At 44.0% G+C, this 15,677-nt stretch overlaps 1 protein-coding gene across 5 annotated transcripts in view; it reads right to left on the minus strand.

Moving 5' to 3' along the window:
* The window catches only part of WDFY4 (WDFY family member 4), a 107,773-nt gene that overhangs the window by 78,779 nt on the left and 13,317 nt on the right, over window positions 1-15,677 (minus strand). For all 5 annotated transcript variants that reach the window (XM_032226540.1, XM_032226539.1, XM_032226543.1 and 2 more), the window contains 8 exons: window positions 15,460-15,642; window positions 15,193-15,382; window positions 14,079-14,262; window positions 11,882-12,063; window positions 10,347-10,799; window positions 9,570-9,671; window positions 8,333-8,523; window positions 1,114-1,718 (listed from right to left, as the gene is read on the minus strand). In XM_032226540.1, the coding sequence (XP_032082431.1) occupies window positions 1,114-1,718; window positions 8,333-8,523; window positions 9,570-9,671; window positions 10,347-10,799; window positions 11,882-12,063; window positions 14,079-14,262; window positions 15,193-15,382; window positions 15,460-15,642 (2,090 nt within the window). The remainder of the gene's footprint in view (window positions 1-1,113; window positions 1,719-8,332; window positions 8,524-9,569; window positions 9,672-10,346; window positions 10,800-11,881; window positions 12,064-14,078; window positions 14,263-15,192; window positions 15,383-15,459; window positions 15,643-15,677) is intronic.

Below are 15,677 nucleotides of genomic sequence, written 5' to 3' on the forward strand. Positions count from 1 at the left end.
TAACTGCCTCCTTTTTTCATAATTTTGTGAATGAATTATGGCTCCTCCCAAGGTGATAGAAAAACAGCAAAGAGAAAAAGAAATATTACTGTTTGGTGCCTCTCCTTATGATAAATTGTTTGTCCTTATTTGACTTGTTATAGGCTGCTAAATATCATATTTTGCAATTTAGATCCAACTTTAAATATCTATAATTTTGTTAACAAACAGTCCATCTATGCAATCAAAGACTTCCCATATATCTAGATAACATATGCAGCTGAATCTAAAAAAAAAAGGGGGGGGGGTGTTTCAAGAAAAGACTGCACACTCTGGAGACTTAAGCATGCACAAGAAACGCCCTTAATAAACCCATTTTAATTTTAATTAGTAGAAAGTTGGGCAGGCTTCCAGGAATGATTGGGGGGAGGTTTCTACCCTTTTTGGCCTCACCTACATCATGGGGCTGAGAGGGGCCGAGAGTTCAGGGAATCTCCACCTTAGCAACTTTATCATGTGTGGATGTCCCACCGGCTGGGGGACACTCTGGCAGGTGAAATCCATACATCTTGCCAAAGTGAGGAACACTAATTTAGACTCATATCCATGTATAATTTCACTTTTAATTAAGGATTATTTGAAAGCAGAAAGATCCAGAAAGCTATGAAGTAATGCCAGTCAGTTTGATCAGAGCTTCATTTATATTTATATTTTCCAAATATGCATGAACTGGAATGGACTTCCATGGCGTTCAGAAACTAAATCCAACTGCAGGCTACCCTTTTGCCCTATCCAGGATGTTCTTCAAACCACTTTTCTCTAAAGGAAACAGGAAAATACTTTAGAAGAGGAGCTGCTGATGGCAAGTGATAGCAAAGAAAAAATGTCAATAACCTCCTTTTTTGCACTTGAAATAATTGTGCCCCTTCCATGTGACTAACACAGGGTATACTTAGGTCTGCAATTAACATTACATCATTTGAGCTTGTATTCTCGGTAAACCTACACTGGAGTCATCTATAAATGTGTACGCTTATGAAAATACAGGCCCCAAGACGTGTAAGAAATAGGATAATTAGAACGTCCAAATTAGTGCTTTCAACTTTCTATATATTGCAACCATCAACGGCCTACCTGTTCTGGGGTTCTGGCAGCTGGACGGCAGCTACTTCGTTAGACTTTCTATGGTCCCAAAGATTCCCCGGAGAATCTTCTTGCTGATTTTCTGTCCCATTCCGAACACCCAATGTGGGAGGAGGATCTGTTTCCTCCAAGCAGCTCTTGAGGCCGAAGGGGTTCATCCTGGCCATGGAATCAAGGAAGCTGAATATCCTGATGCAGCTTTTTAGCCGAGTTGGGAAAAGCTCAGGTGAGCAAGCAGCTGTATTTGAAAGCTCAACAAAGGATCGTGGTTTGTTGATCTGCGTAGGAATTTGTCCCCACCTTTGTGCTGAAAAGCAGCCAAGCGTGCCAAGGTCCTCCGCCATCCTCTCAAAGAGACCGTTCTCCTGGAAGAAGCCCTTATTGGCAGGGTCCAGGTACAGAGCGGCTGCCATTGTCTGGAGAATGCGCAGGATCAGTCCTAGTATGTGGCTCTGACCGAAGGAGGCCCAGGCACCCGAAGGCGAGTCCTGCAGGGAACCTTCCATGTCAGCCAGGAGGGAAAACAGCCCGTTGAAGCCACTGCTGGTTCTGAAGGCGGAGCGACCCTTGGGGTTCACCAGGGTCTTCAGCAGAGACTGGCATGGGAGAAAAAGGAAAGAAGAACTTATCACCGTGTATACAAGGTTTGCAAAGAACAGCAGCCAACTCCAGAGAAAACTGGTCTTGACTGAAGTCCTCCAAATTGATTGTTTCCAGAAAGTCTCCACAGAAGGGTTCAGCCTACCCTTTTGTTAATGATATGGGAAGCATGACAGAAAAACAAGACTTTCTGGTCTCAGTTCCTGGAGGTTAGAAGCAGCTTCTCCCTGAAGGGTCCCTCAGGCAGGCTGGCTCTGGCTAGCATAGGAACAGCTACATACGGTAAGTATTAATTTGCATGGGATTCTATACATAACAACAAGCACTTTGAATTGCACCTGAAAACCTATCGGCCACCAATTCATAAGCCTTAGCTCCAATCTTGGGCTTTAAAATAGGAATTTTACGATTGTAGAGGCTAGGACCAATCAAGCAAAATAGACTGTTGTATTTTGAACTAACAATGGCCTGTAGGCAAGCTTCAAAGGCAGCCCCATATTGAATGCATTGTAGTAGTCTAATTGCATGGGGGTAATGGCTTGAGTCATTATAGCCAGGACTTTTGGTCCATACATTGTCAGACCATAAGCTACGGCTATCATATCATAGACAAAATGAATTATCCTTTCACCAAAAGGCATCTGGTAACACATTTTCAGAGTAAGGTGTTTTATTAAAAGGCATAATCTTTTGTGAACTACAGTTTACTTCATCAGAAAATTTTCTTTTGTGAATTTAGAGCTTCCGGTTGTACTTCTGGCACCTTCGGAAGCCTGATCTACGAGCTCCGTGGTCGGCTCCGACCTCTCCTCATCAAAGGGTCCAAATTTGGGCCATAGCCACCCTGAAGGGGTGGTGAAGCAAAGGGGGATCACCTGGCAGGTAGAGGAGAGCCGCATCTCTCCTCCCTGACTTGGAAAGCCCCCTCATCCAAAGATGAGGAGCAGCGGCAGCCAATATGGCCGCCACGAAGCAGGGGACAGCCGGAATACCCAAGGCTCTGCTGGAGTGGAAAAAGTGAATGGAGTGGGATCCGGGTGAGAAAATATTTTTTATTGGAAGTTGACCCCAGAAATCCAAGGGGGAAGCATATTTAAAGCTATTTGTTGAAGCGGTAAATGGGCATATAGGGAAAAAAAACGGAGAATTGAAGAAAGAAAGAAAAATGTTTTTTAAATGATAAATATAAACTTAGTTCTCAAAGTTAAAAGATGTGATATTGAGAGTATTTTAAAATGCTGGAATTAAAGTCCCAAATTCCTTTTTACAAATATTGCCCAATTATCAGATTTATAATTTAAAATAATTGAAATTGGAACTGTCAATAACATTGCAGAGAGGCTGAAGCAGACAGCAGTGAGAGTGCCATCTACTGATGCAAAGGGAAATATGCAAGCTTGGAAATAACTATTTAAAAAGGCTGAAAATATTTGTTGGACATGGATCTACTCCCAGACCACTAAGGATTTGATTATTAACTAAGGACTTCAGTTGAGAGTCCCTGAACATCATTGAATATTATTGAACATATAAAGTAAATTGAAGAGGCGTGGGTAATCTCCTGGTGAATTTAAATTGATTGGACTGACTATTGATAAGACATTTAAAATTGTGACTAGGAAGTTTTGCTTTTTGAATTTATGAACTCTGGACAGTGGGCTAAAAGAGATTGACTAAATACAGATACAATATAAGACATGAGGGTAACCTAAATGGAATACACACACAAACTAATAGTAGAATTGAATAATTGGAAAGATCATGAATAGAAGTACTTTAAATTTATAAATGATTGTGATTGGTACTAAAACTGTATATGGAGATATTGAATAATGGAAGAATGAAGGATAAAATTCTGATTTAATTAAGGAAATATGAACAACAAAATAGGTGAAAAACACATCTTTGAATATTATAGCGATATGAAGGGTGGAAAGTTAAAATAGGGATAGAAAATAGAGGGGAATAACAGCAATTATATATTAATGCATTAAGATATACAAAGGGACAGAAAGAAGGTTTAGAAATGAAGGGTGATAACAAAAGGCATGTATAAATAATATGAAATAATGGAAATGAAATGTAATATTTAGGAGTAATAAGATTATGTTTATGTGTACTGAAATGTATGATAGCCAGATACCACATCATTTGTGCAGTGGTATGTATAAAGAATATAAAAAATAAAAATTTGATTGAAAAAAAGAAAAGAAAATTGTCTTTTGTGAACTTAGGAGGATATGAGCTATGTGTTTCCTGTATAAGGGATTTTAATTTTTTAAAGATATATGATTTCAAAATTTCATCCTATGCAAACTTCTCGATTCTGCCTCTTCTCCCCCCCCCCCCCCGCTACACCTACCTTCTTCATCCTCTGAAAGAGGGGAGGGCGTGTGCCAGAGACACAAGGAGGAAACTTAGTTAACTGCCATTCAGTTTGCATGCTAATGTATCACACCAGGCAGTAACTCCTGAAGAGGCGTAAACCTAATAAAGTGGACCTTGATGTATCAGAATGGCTTTGACACAATCTGGAGAGGTCAGTCATAATCACATTTCTTCTGGCTCTAACTCTGTTACAATTTAATTGTCTATTCTTCTGGCTTTAATCTGTAACAGGCCTGCCTGGAGTGGAAACCCCTAACTAGGTTACAGCTAACCAAATTTATTTCTGCATGGCTTTCTTCGTTATTCCTCATAATTGCCCACCGCCTGCCGCTCTGGAACTCTCCGGCACTCGCACTTGGGGTTTAACAGCTAAATATAAATTAGCAAATCAATCTGAATTTGAACATAATGTAATCATGATCCCAAAGGCTATAGATAGTAAATTCATTCTCTCGTATTATGTATTAATATAGTTATAATTTGTCAGAATTAGGCATCAAAGCTGCATTAGTTTTTATATCATTTCAGGCAAGCAGCAAACTTAGCGATAAGAAGAATGCTAGATTAGCTGTAGCTGTGGTGGGTTCAGAGAGGATCCGGGTGTGAGGTGGGTGGGGGTGTTAATCCTTCCACTCTCTCTAATACGGAGGCCATAGCTTTAATTTTTTCCTCTGCAGCCTTCTATGGAAAATGAAAAATGTAAATAAAGAATCAGGAGCACACAAGAAAAGGGTTCATCAATGGGATTCAAATTATTCTGAGCAAAGATTCTGGAGGTTGAATCCCTCCCAGAACTAATAATTCAACAATAAGAGATTCTGTATAGAAACTGCCTCTTTTCACATTTACTCAGGAAAATAGACTTGCCCTAGGGTGTCCAAATCATTTCCCCACCAGTAGGTATCACCGTAGCATCAGTCTCTAGGTTAAGGTAAATTACTTTCACCAACCTGCTGGATGATTGGACTCTTGAAAAATTCCTTTCAACAGGTGCTATTGGCTTTATATAATTATATACATATACATATACATATACATATACATATACATATACATATACATACATGCATGCATACATGTATACGTATACATATACACATATACATGTATATATGGATATATTTGTTTTCGTAGATTTTCAAAGGTGTAGGTATGCTGGTCTTGCTGTATTTGGGTCTTTTCCCATGTAAGATTGAGATTGTCTTGGAAACATTTCAGCGAGATCTCACTTGCCATCTTCAGGGTTTTGGGCTTAAAGTGTGATCAGAGCTGCCGTGTGCGGAGTGCTGGCTTTGTTTCAGTAAGTGGAATGATTGGTTGTGTGGTTGTATCATGATTGGTAGATTGGTGCTGATTGGTGCTGGTTGTGTGTCCATTGTTGTTTCATGTTGTAACGGCCTGGGTGGTGGGTGGGGCTCATTTGTTGCCTAGGGCTGGTTTCCAGATGTCTGGTAGGCGGGAGGTATTCTCACGTTTTAGGGAAGCCGAGGTGGCGCAGTGGGTAGAGTGCAGTACTGCAGGCCACTTCAGCTGACTGCTAGTTCAGCAGTTCGGCTCAAGGTTGACTCAGCCTTCCATCCTTCCGAGGTGGGTGAAATGAGGACCCAGATTGTTGGGGGCAATATGCTGACTCTCTGTAAACCGCTTAGAGAGGGCTGAAAGCCCTATGAAGCGGTATATAAGTCTACTGCTATTGCTATTGCTATTGCTCCATCTATCTATCTATCTATCTATCTATCTATCTATCTATCTATCTATCTATCTATCTATCATCTATCTATCTATCTATCTATCTATCATCTATCTATCTATCTATCTATCTATCATCTATCTATCTATCTATCTATCTATCTATCTATCTATCCGAGGTGGTGCAGTGGTTAGGGTGCAGTACTGCAGGCCACTTCAGCTGACTGTTATCTGCAGTTCGGCTGTTCAAATCTCACCGGCTCAGGGTTGACTCAGCCTTCCATCCTTCCGAGGTGGGTGAAATGAGGACCCGGATTGTTGTTGGGGGTGATATGCTGACTCTGTAAACCGCTTAGAGAGGGCTGAAAGCCCTATGAAGCGGTATATAAGTCTACTGCTATTGCTATTGCTATTGCTCCATCTATCTATCTATCTATCTATCTATCTATCTATCTATCTATCTATCTATCTATCTATCATCTATCTATCTATCTATCTATCTATCTATCTATCTATCATCTATCTATCTATCTATCTATCTATCCGAGGTGGCGCAGTGGTTAGGGTGCAGTACTGCAGGCCACTTCAGCTGACTGTTATCTGCAGTTCGGCTGTTCAAATCTCACCGGCTCAGGGTTGACTCAGCCTTCCATCCTTCCGAGGTGGGTGAAATGAGGACCCGGATTGTTGTTGGGGGTGATATGCTGACTCTGTAAACCGCTTAGAGAGGGCTGAAAGCCCTATGAAGCGCTATATAAGTCTAACTGCTATTGCTATTGCTATTATTCATGTTGTGGGGGTATTTCTCTATTTTGATAGCTTCCATAATTGTTGAAGTGTTCTGTTTTGGAGATTAACCTGGTTCCTTCAAAATAATTTCATGTCCTGCAGCTTTAAGGTGCTGGAAAAGGGAGGAAGTTTTTTCTTTTTTTTTCTTTTTTTCTTACTGTGTTCTTGTGTTCTGCGTTGTGTGCATTTATTCGCCTGTTCGTTTGTCCTATGTATGTGGCAGGACAGATTTTGCATGGTATTTCGTAGACTCCTTGGTTTTCTAGCTGGATTTTGTCTTTGGCGTTTCTTAAGATGTTGGCTATTTTTTTGGTCAGTGTTGAAGGCTGTCTTGATATTGTGTTTGTGGAGAATTTTGCTGATTTTTATTTGTCTTGACAGCCTTCAACACTGACCAAAAAATAGCCAACATCTTAAGAAACCCCAAAGACAAAATCCAGCTAGAAAACCAAGGAGTCTACGAAATACCATGCAAAACCTGTCCTGCAACATATATAGGACAAACGAACAGGAGAATAAATGCACTTAGGAAGGATGAAAGTCAACCTTGAGCCGGTGAGGATCGAACTCCTGGCTGTGGGCAGAATTAGCCTGTAATATTGCATTTTAATCACTGTGCCACCATGGCTCTTATCCCAAACATGGGAAGTTAAATCTAACTTTAAATTGTTTACTGTGTACTTGGTTAATTAATTCTGTTTTGCATTTTGCCTGACACACTCACCCTTTTCACTATCTAGTCAAATTGTTATTATGAACAACCATCTCTACATATTGTTTTTAGTGCAGTATGGCAATATAGTGTATTATATGAAAAATCTGAGATTCTACTAATCAGTTGCCAGCTGCTCCTGTCTTTCTACCGCTTCTGACTTAGATTTAAGCGTATCCTGCCAAAGACCAGGCATGGCAAGTCATAAATCAAAGGGCCTCTTTACGATCATCCTGTTCTTCACAATGGCCAAATGGCTCCTGTGGAAATTGGACAAGGAGGCCATCTCCCCGAGAGCAGCCTCTTCTCTGCCACCTCACATCTGGAGGCCTCCGGATAATGATAGGTGGAAATAAAAATAGCCACACCAGCTAAATCTGCTCTCTCTACTCCAATCATTCCCATCTTATTTTTAAGCCTTCTTGGCCTCATAAAAGCACCAGACTGGGGTCCTTGAGGACTGTATCCAAACCTTGGCTGTTCACGAGCCCACTGAAAAGGATAATCACCCTTAACAGTCTTCCCCCCTGATCCCTTTAATGGACCATTGACCTTCTTTGGGTAGTTATTGACAATTGCAGCAGCAGGAAACTTTTTAGAGGCCAAGAAATGTGTCCAATATTGGGCCATATCTTCAGGGGCAGCAATAGCCAGAAACACAGATATACATCATTCACAAAGTCGGAAGAAGCAGGAGAACTCTCTTAGTACAAACCCCTGGTCCCTGCAGGAGCTACTAAAGATTTTACAATGGGTGCCCGCCCACCCTCTTTGGGAAGACTTCCAAGGAAGGCGGACATATCACTTCCACTCTTGGGCAGGACTTATGACCGAGTAATTCTTCCTCATGCCAATAGTATTTTCAGTCTTCAGTTAGAGGTCAGTTTTAGGGACTGCTGACACATTTCAATAAATTATTTCCCTACGAGGCAAAGTAACTATATTCCCTATGATTCGTGGCCTAGTGGAGGAACATAGCCCAAGCCCTCATCTTTTTCAGATAAGATAGATCTGGCGTTTACTATTCCTTACTTTAAGTAGATCCAGCTTGAAGTGTAGTTCACCCTGAGTAGAGGAGCAGAGAGCCCCAACAACGGAGCTCATGTACTCCTCAGGGTTGACGATGGACACCTGCTCCAGGATGTTCACGGCATCACTTCGGTACACCTCACTATCCACATAGATCTTGATGTAGGGCACCATGCCGTAGTCCCTGAGAATCACTGAGAAATCACACGTACAGCCTGCTATTAAGCTATGTTCCAAGCAGAAGGATGGCCACTTAATGATAATAATTTCATAGATTATTTTGTAATATATGGCCAGGTTCATAGAGCAGTTACTAGAATAATTACATTTTATTGAGGAGTACAATGAATGCAACGTTGTATGAAAGGAGTAAAGCCCATGGCTTAAGTGAAATATTAATATATTTATTCCCCCACCCTGAAAAATCGGTGTTGTTAATATATGCCAAAATTGGTGCAGTCTCCTTCTCAATCTTTTGCTCTAAGTATTTCCTCCTTGGAGTAAGGCACCGTGGCTGTTGCCGCTGTGCAGATTGCCTTATGCTGCTGTAAATGCATCCTGTAAATAATTCCAGAGTATTTAGGTCTGAGTCCTAAGGCTCATCGTTCTCTGCAGCCCATCTCTCCCTTCCTGTCTCACTCTATGGATTCTTTCCACTGAAAGATGGGGACGCATCTCTGAAGGTGCCTGTCACGACCATTCTAATGGCCATGAAAACGTTTTCAGTTCTGCCCACCCCTTTCAAGTTTTTTTTTCTGATTAAGAAAGATAGGAAAATGTTGAAAAATGAAGGGAAAGACGCAAATGGAGACAGAAATAGCCCTCTGTTATCCGGGCCGTCTTTAAGATTCCATGAAAAGGAAAAGTAATTGCATTTCCTCTGTTGAATTAGCCTAACCCAACATTAGCATGCTTTATGTTGCACACATTAATTTGCAATCGTCTTAAAGCTTCTCTAAAATTGTAAGATTTCCCTGAATCCATAGCCAGGTCCCTAAGTCCCTGCGCAGGTTAGGACGTTGTCTTTAGAAAAGGGGAAAAGGTTGCCTCTCTTTCTTTCCCAGGGCCGGTTCTTATTTTCATGGAGAGTTTCCTGAATCTTCCACAGACCAGGTAGCCGTGGCAAGACTAGGAAAGGAAATATCTACCAGGTGACTGGACTATCCACTGGCTTCAGGCTCGACAGAAGAAGCGACGGATGAAGTTGTGGCCAGTGAAACTGGGTTCTCCTCTCCTTTACCTGTGTTCCTGACGGATCCCTCCACCAGAGCGGCTGCCATCTTCAGAGTCCATTTGAGGAGATCCTCCCCTTCCGACACCTGAGGGCTCGCTTGAGTGCTTCCTGCATGACAAGAAACCAGACCGACTTCCTCGTGAGTAGCGTTGGGCATGGATGGCTGTCCTTTCCACAAACAGGAAAATACAGTCTCAGAAGGACAGCGCTCACTTGGACCTCCTGCCGCCTCAGGAGGTGAGGAGGCGCAACAGATTTGGAAGACAAGCAGTACGAGAAAGAAGAAACGTCGGGATTTGGTTAAGGAGATTGGGGTGTGTTGTGTTGAAGTTAAAATGGAACCTGTAAAGGAGGGAGGAGGGGAGGTTGAGGGAAAACAAGAAAAATAGGGGGAAAGCGGTGGGGGGGGGGAGAAGGGTCCAATGAAGCCCTGGGCGAGTAACGTCTCAGATTAGCCCCTGGGAGAAAGCTGCTGACGTATCACGAATGATGGAGGGAAAGGCGGAGGAAGCAAGCGTTTCTCTGAGCAAATGTTTCATTCCCCTAGAAAGCGGGAAGGGTGTCCAACCTCTGCTGGCAATAAAAGAAGGTCCAGCAGGAGGAAGCAGCAGCGCATCCTACAGGACGGATTGTCTAGGTGTGAGTGGCAGCCAAATTTCGGATCAACACAAAGGTAAATTTCAGACGGGGCTCTGACAGGCAACCAGAGAAAGGGGTGGAACTGCTGGCAATCCATTCGCAGTTTGGAAAAGATTTAGTGTACTTATTGAATATAGAGGGTACCTTTCTTTATCAGTCTTTTGGCTTCTTTGCGCAACTGAACAAGCAGCATTCCCAAAAGTCCGGAATCCCTGAAGATGTCTGTCAAGAGGGGCTCCCTCTGCGTGATGCTGTGGAGGCAGCCCAAGGCAAGCGAGGTGCACGAGGGACGGGCGTTTTCATTGATCAGGCACTGGATCTTCTTCAGGATCTCGTGGGGGAGATAAGACAGGTCCTTCACCACGGACTCCACCAGCTGGAAGAACTGGGCCTGGACCCGGAAGGGCTTGAGGGGGATGACCCCCACAAACTGGCAGATGGGCTGCAGAGACCACTCCAGTAGGAAGAAATTCATGGGGTCCCACGTCCAGAGGGATTTCAGGGCAAGCAGAATGTACTGGCAGAGATTCGGGTTGCTGGATTTCTGGAAAAGCAGTTCTAGTACTTGGAAAGCCTTCAGGTTCCTTATTCTTTTTCCTGTGGAAACAATAATCCTATCAACAATTTATGTGACAGTTTTCAAAGTATTGTTGCTCCCTCCCTTCTGCTAAGTCTAGGAAAATGCATTATATTGCAGCTGTTGGTCTTAGGTCTCTAGAGCAGAAAGAAGGGATTGTCTGCTTTCCTTGAGGCCCTCCTGATGGCCATTCTTAATCTTCCTCAGGTGAATCCTGCGTCTCTTTTCCAAGGGGGCCTCACGGTGCGTCTCTTGGACACCGTCCGGCCATTTTCCCTTCCACCCATATTCTCTTTAAACGCAGCATGAAGGAAAGTACTTTTGCACTTTACTATGAGCAAGAGCAATAAAGACACACACACACTGTCCCATCGTGCTTTACAGCTCTCTCTCAATGGTTTACAGAGTCAGTCTGTTGCCCCCAACAATATGGGTCCTCATTTAACCCCCCTCGGAAGATTGGAAGTCTGGGTCAACCTTGACTTGTTCATGATCAAACTGCTGGCAGTGGGCAGACTTACCCTGCAATGCTGGATTCTCACCACTGCACCACCACAGCTCTTACAACTTCAATAAATACAACATATTCTAACAGCTGTTATTTAATTGTGTGATTTTTTTTAAAAAGAAGAATCCAATTGAATTTGGAAATCTTTAGTTAGAAGTATGTTTGTATGTGATAGTACTGGTGACAGAGATAAAGGATATTTATTGTTTTATCTAATTTATGTCCCATTTTTTACTTTTATAAACACTCGGCAGAGTAATCATTTTTATTTATTATTACTTTTTAATAATAAAAAGATCTCTGCTCAAGTCTATCGCTAAGGATTCAGCTTTTACTATCCATTTTATAAGGAACAATGAAACCAGAAAATGTAAACGCAATATAAAATATTAATTCTCTTGAAACAAAATTATGTCGCAATTCTTGAACAGTCATGTGTATGGTCAGTAAGCATAACAATACGTGGCATTTCACATTATTGGCAGTTTCCCACTTCCCTTCCATTTATTAGGCTATATTAAAATCTTCTATATGACATAATTTATTATATTTGTATGCCATTTATCCTAACTCACTCGTACCTGAGTTACTTACCAGAAGAAAGGGGCAGTTTCTCATTAAGTTGTGGAAGTTTGTCATTAAACTGTGGCAGTTGTGGATACACTATATTGCATGAAACACGCAGCTCAGTTTCCCCACAAAGTGCCAATTGTGTCACTAAGTCCAGTGTTTCTTTGATGCTGGCATTTTCTTTTTTGCCCAGTGGCCCTTCGTATCTGGAAACACAACTGGAAGACTTAATTGGCGGAGGAATCATTTTACACGCAATCATGGAACATAAAAATCATACAATGACCAAATTGGTCAGGACCTCAGAGGTCTTCTAGTCCAACCCTCTGCTCAGGGCAGGAGGCCCTATAGCCGGGATGGCGAACCTATGGCACGCGTGACACAGGTGGCACGTGAAGCCATTTGTCAGGGCACGCGAGCCGTTGCCCTGTCAGCTGGGTTCAGCTCTGAGTTCAGCCTTTTTTAAAAGCCATTTTTTTGCCCTCCCCAGGCTCCAGAGGCTTTATAGGAGCCCCCCTCCCGCTCCCCCCATGGAGGCCCTCCGGAGGCTTCGGGTGGTTCCCTGAAGCCTCTGGAGCAGCCACTGCTTCTTTTTCAGCACAAGAAGCCTCCAGCTGCCACCTCTTCGCCAGCGAGAACCAAGGTGGCCGTGGAGGCTGGAGGCTTCTTGTGCTGAAAACGACCAAGGGCTACAGGCTTCTCATGCCACAAATGACGAGCGGCTGGAGGCTTCTCAAGAAAGGCGGCTGAGCCTCGCCATCTCCCTCCCCACCAAGGCTGTCCTTCGGAAGGTGAGCGAGGCGGAGGGCGAGCAGGTGGCATGCGGGCGAAGGCCCCGGGAAGGACAGAGCCAGGGCTTGGCACATTCCCCGACCCGAGGCAGAGGGCGAGCGGGCGGCATGCGGGCAGAGGCCCCGGGAAGGCCTGAGCCAGCGACTTGTGCGTCCTGTAACTCGAGGTGGAGAGAGAGCAGGTGGGTGACATCCGGGTGGAAGGATGGCCAGAGCCGGGTCTGAAAGGCAGCTGAGCCTCACTGTGTCCACCCTGAGGTGGCAGCCTAGGCCGGCCCAGGAGCCAGCACTGACTGGGGCTTGCAGTGGCAGCGGTGGAGGCAGGTATACCAGGCCGGAAGTCGAGTCAACCAGGACTTGAGGCGGCCTAGGCCTGCCCAGGAGTTGACAGTGCCACAGTGGAAGGCAGGCAGCAACGGTGGGCGAGTAGGCAAGATGAAGAGTGGCAGGGTAGGGCAGGTGGGTAGGGTGGGGTGAGCGGGTGGGGTGAGCGGGTGGGGCAAGCAGCGACCGGGAGACCAGGTGGGCAGGGGCGGGGCCAGAGGTGGTATTTCCCAGTTCTCTGAACTAGTTAAAATTTCCGCTACCAGTTCGCCTGAACCGGTCTGAACCGACTGAATACCCCCTCTGCCCCTAATCCTCTTTGTTGCTGTTCTCTGCACTCTTTCTGATCATCCAATCATGGGGACCAGAACTGGACACAACTGTATTCAAGTGTGACCTCACTAGTGTGGTGCAAAGCGATACTATCACTTCTTGTCATCTGTGAAGCCCTAGAAGAAGGAATACCTCTTTCTCCTTAGAGCGTGGTTGGTCAGGCGGCTGCTGGGCTTTGCGAAAGGGTTGGTGTCCTCCTGAAGGGGTTTTTGGGAGGGGCGAAGGGTTTCCCTCTCCAAGGGATTCTGCTGGCATCCTCTGGTTTCCCGGGGCCACTGATGGGGAAGGGAGTCCTGGTGCTGCCTCAGGGCAGTTCACTGGGAGGGGGCGGGGAAGCCCCATGGGATGCTCAGCTTTAGCAAGGATGAGCCTACAGTTGCTGATCTATTGATGCTGCAAGTCATGTGCTCTTTTGTTCTGTCCTGAACATGACAAACCTGCCTAGAAAATGCCACAAGCTTTGATTGATGTTTGCAAGAAGTGTGAGATAAAGTTATTAAAACCTATCCCTGAAGAACAATTGGCCAGAGTTTAAAGGGAAAAAGTCCATACAAGAAAACAGAATAATCGGCATTTTAGATGCCACATGTTATTGTAGTCTTTCTCCAGAATGGTTTAACACCTCAATTCCATCACTGGAAAGAAATGTGCATTTACAAGGATACATGAATGTTAAAAAGTACTTGAAAGTATTTCCCCCCTAAATAAAACTGTAAGGTGAGAAATCTGTCAGCGCCACATCTTGGCAGCCCCTATGCTATCAATTGACTTGCCTTAAAAAAAATTTCAACAGCAGCTGGTGCCCACCATTGTTCTCAAACTCCAAAAGCAAGGCTGGGGAAATCGGGTAGGAATTCCTCACAAAATGCAGGATAATATTGATGGATTCACATACTTCCCAAGTAGGCGAGGAATCATCAAGCTCTGACAAATTGTGAATGGAGGTTTTGATGCAATCTGTAGATAGAAAAGTATTGCATGTAATAAGTAGCCGCCACATGTAAGATTATAGTCATCCTCACCCTGTTTTACAGAAATTTCTACTTATTCTTCTGGCACCATAAGATTAATTTACATTATGCTTCATGCATACAAAAATATAACATGTAACCTTTGAATTTGAAAAAAATAATGTTTAAATCAAGAAAGGATAAGTGTAAGAATATAATTAGAGCCTTACTGGATCTAGTCAAAGGGTCAGCAACCTGATGGATTACTCAAATTGGATTAATCTAATCGAAACCCTATGAAAAGTTGGACAGCAGCCCGAGGCTAAAGGAGAAACAATGCCAAATAATCTCAACCGTTCCAGCGCCTGCGGTGGCAGCTGGTTCAAGAAACTCCTCCCGGTCACACAGCATGAAAGGCCAGCAAGAGAGGCCGGGAACCTGCCATTGTGGCTTTCCTTAAAGAAAACGACCACCCAAAATGGCCACATTTCAGCTGATGAAACAATTTGTTTTAAAAGGGGGGGTTATTAGTTCAAAGAGCAGAGAACAAGATCGGCAGATTACTGAAGCAACTTCCAAGGGAATGCAGCCCAGCCAAGGAGCTGCCTCCATGGATGAAAGTAACAGCTGCAAAGCAAGAGACGCAGAAAATGTTTTGCCCAGAAAATTTAGAAATAATTATCAGGCTTTTGCAGGTAAAACAGGATCTGTGCATTTAAGGAAAGAAAAGCACATTGTGCAAAACACCACAGGGGGATGCAATTCTGCTCCATTAGAAGACAAAGAATCTTTTGTAATTATGAAAAACCAGAACGGGGATGTCCTGGCAAGACACACACACACACACACACACACACACACACACCCCTCCTTAAATGAGCAAGGATGAGGGACTGAGGCCCATGAATTGAGGCCAGGGCAAATCAGGGCCAGTTACCTTGCAGGTATGAAATGGTGGTCTCGGAAAGGGCCTCTGAAATCGCCCGTAGCACTCGGCTTGCAGGCTGCTTCCAAGCGGGGCTGCCTTGATCCCAGCGGGAGGATCTTGCTATGATCAAAGATTTAAGATGACTAGACATGAGAAGCATCTCCACTCCTTGCTTTTCTTCATAAATATTGACCATTGTCTGAAAGTAAACAAGAACAATAAGACCACCATTTGATTCAAATAATCAGCCTGTTTTTAGACTGGGCCGCTACCCACCTGCACCAGCATTTCCTGGGTCTCCCGCAGGGCCTGCTCCTCCTCCTCCTCCTCCTCCTCCTCCTCCTCTCGCCTGCCCCAAGGAGCCGCTTCCAGACCGGCAGAGACGAAGAAGAGGTGCAGGCACTGCAGCAGCGTCACAGGCAGCCCAGACTTGATTATATTCCACCGGAGTTCCTGTTCCTGCCCCAAAGAAAAGACATGCGATGTTTGATGCT

The sequence above is a fragment of the Thamnophis elegans genome, chromosome 11 (genome assembly GCF_009769535.1).
Source record: "Thamnophis elegans isolate rThaEle1 chromosome 11, rThaEle1.pri, whole genome shotgun sequence".
Lineage (NCBI taxonomy): Eukaryota > Metazoa > Chordata > Lepidosauria > Squamata > Colubridae > Thamnophis > Thamnophis elegans.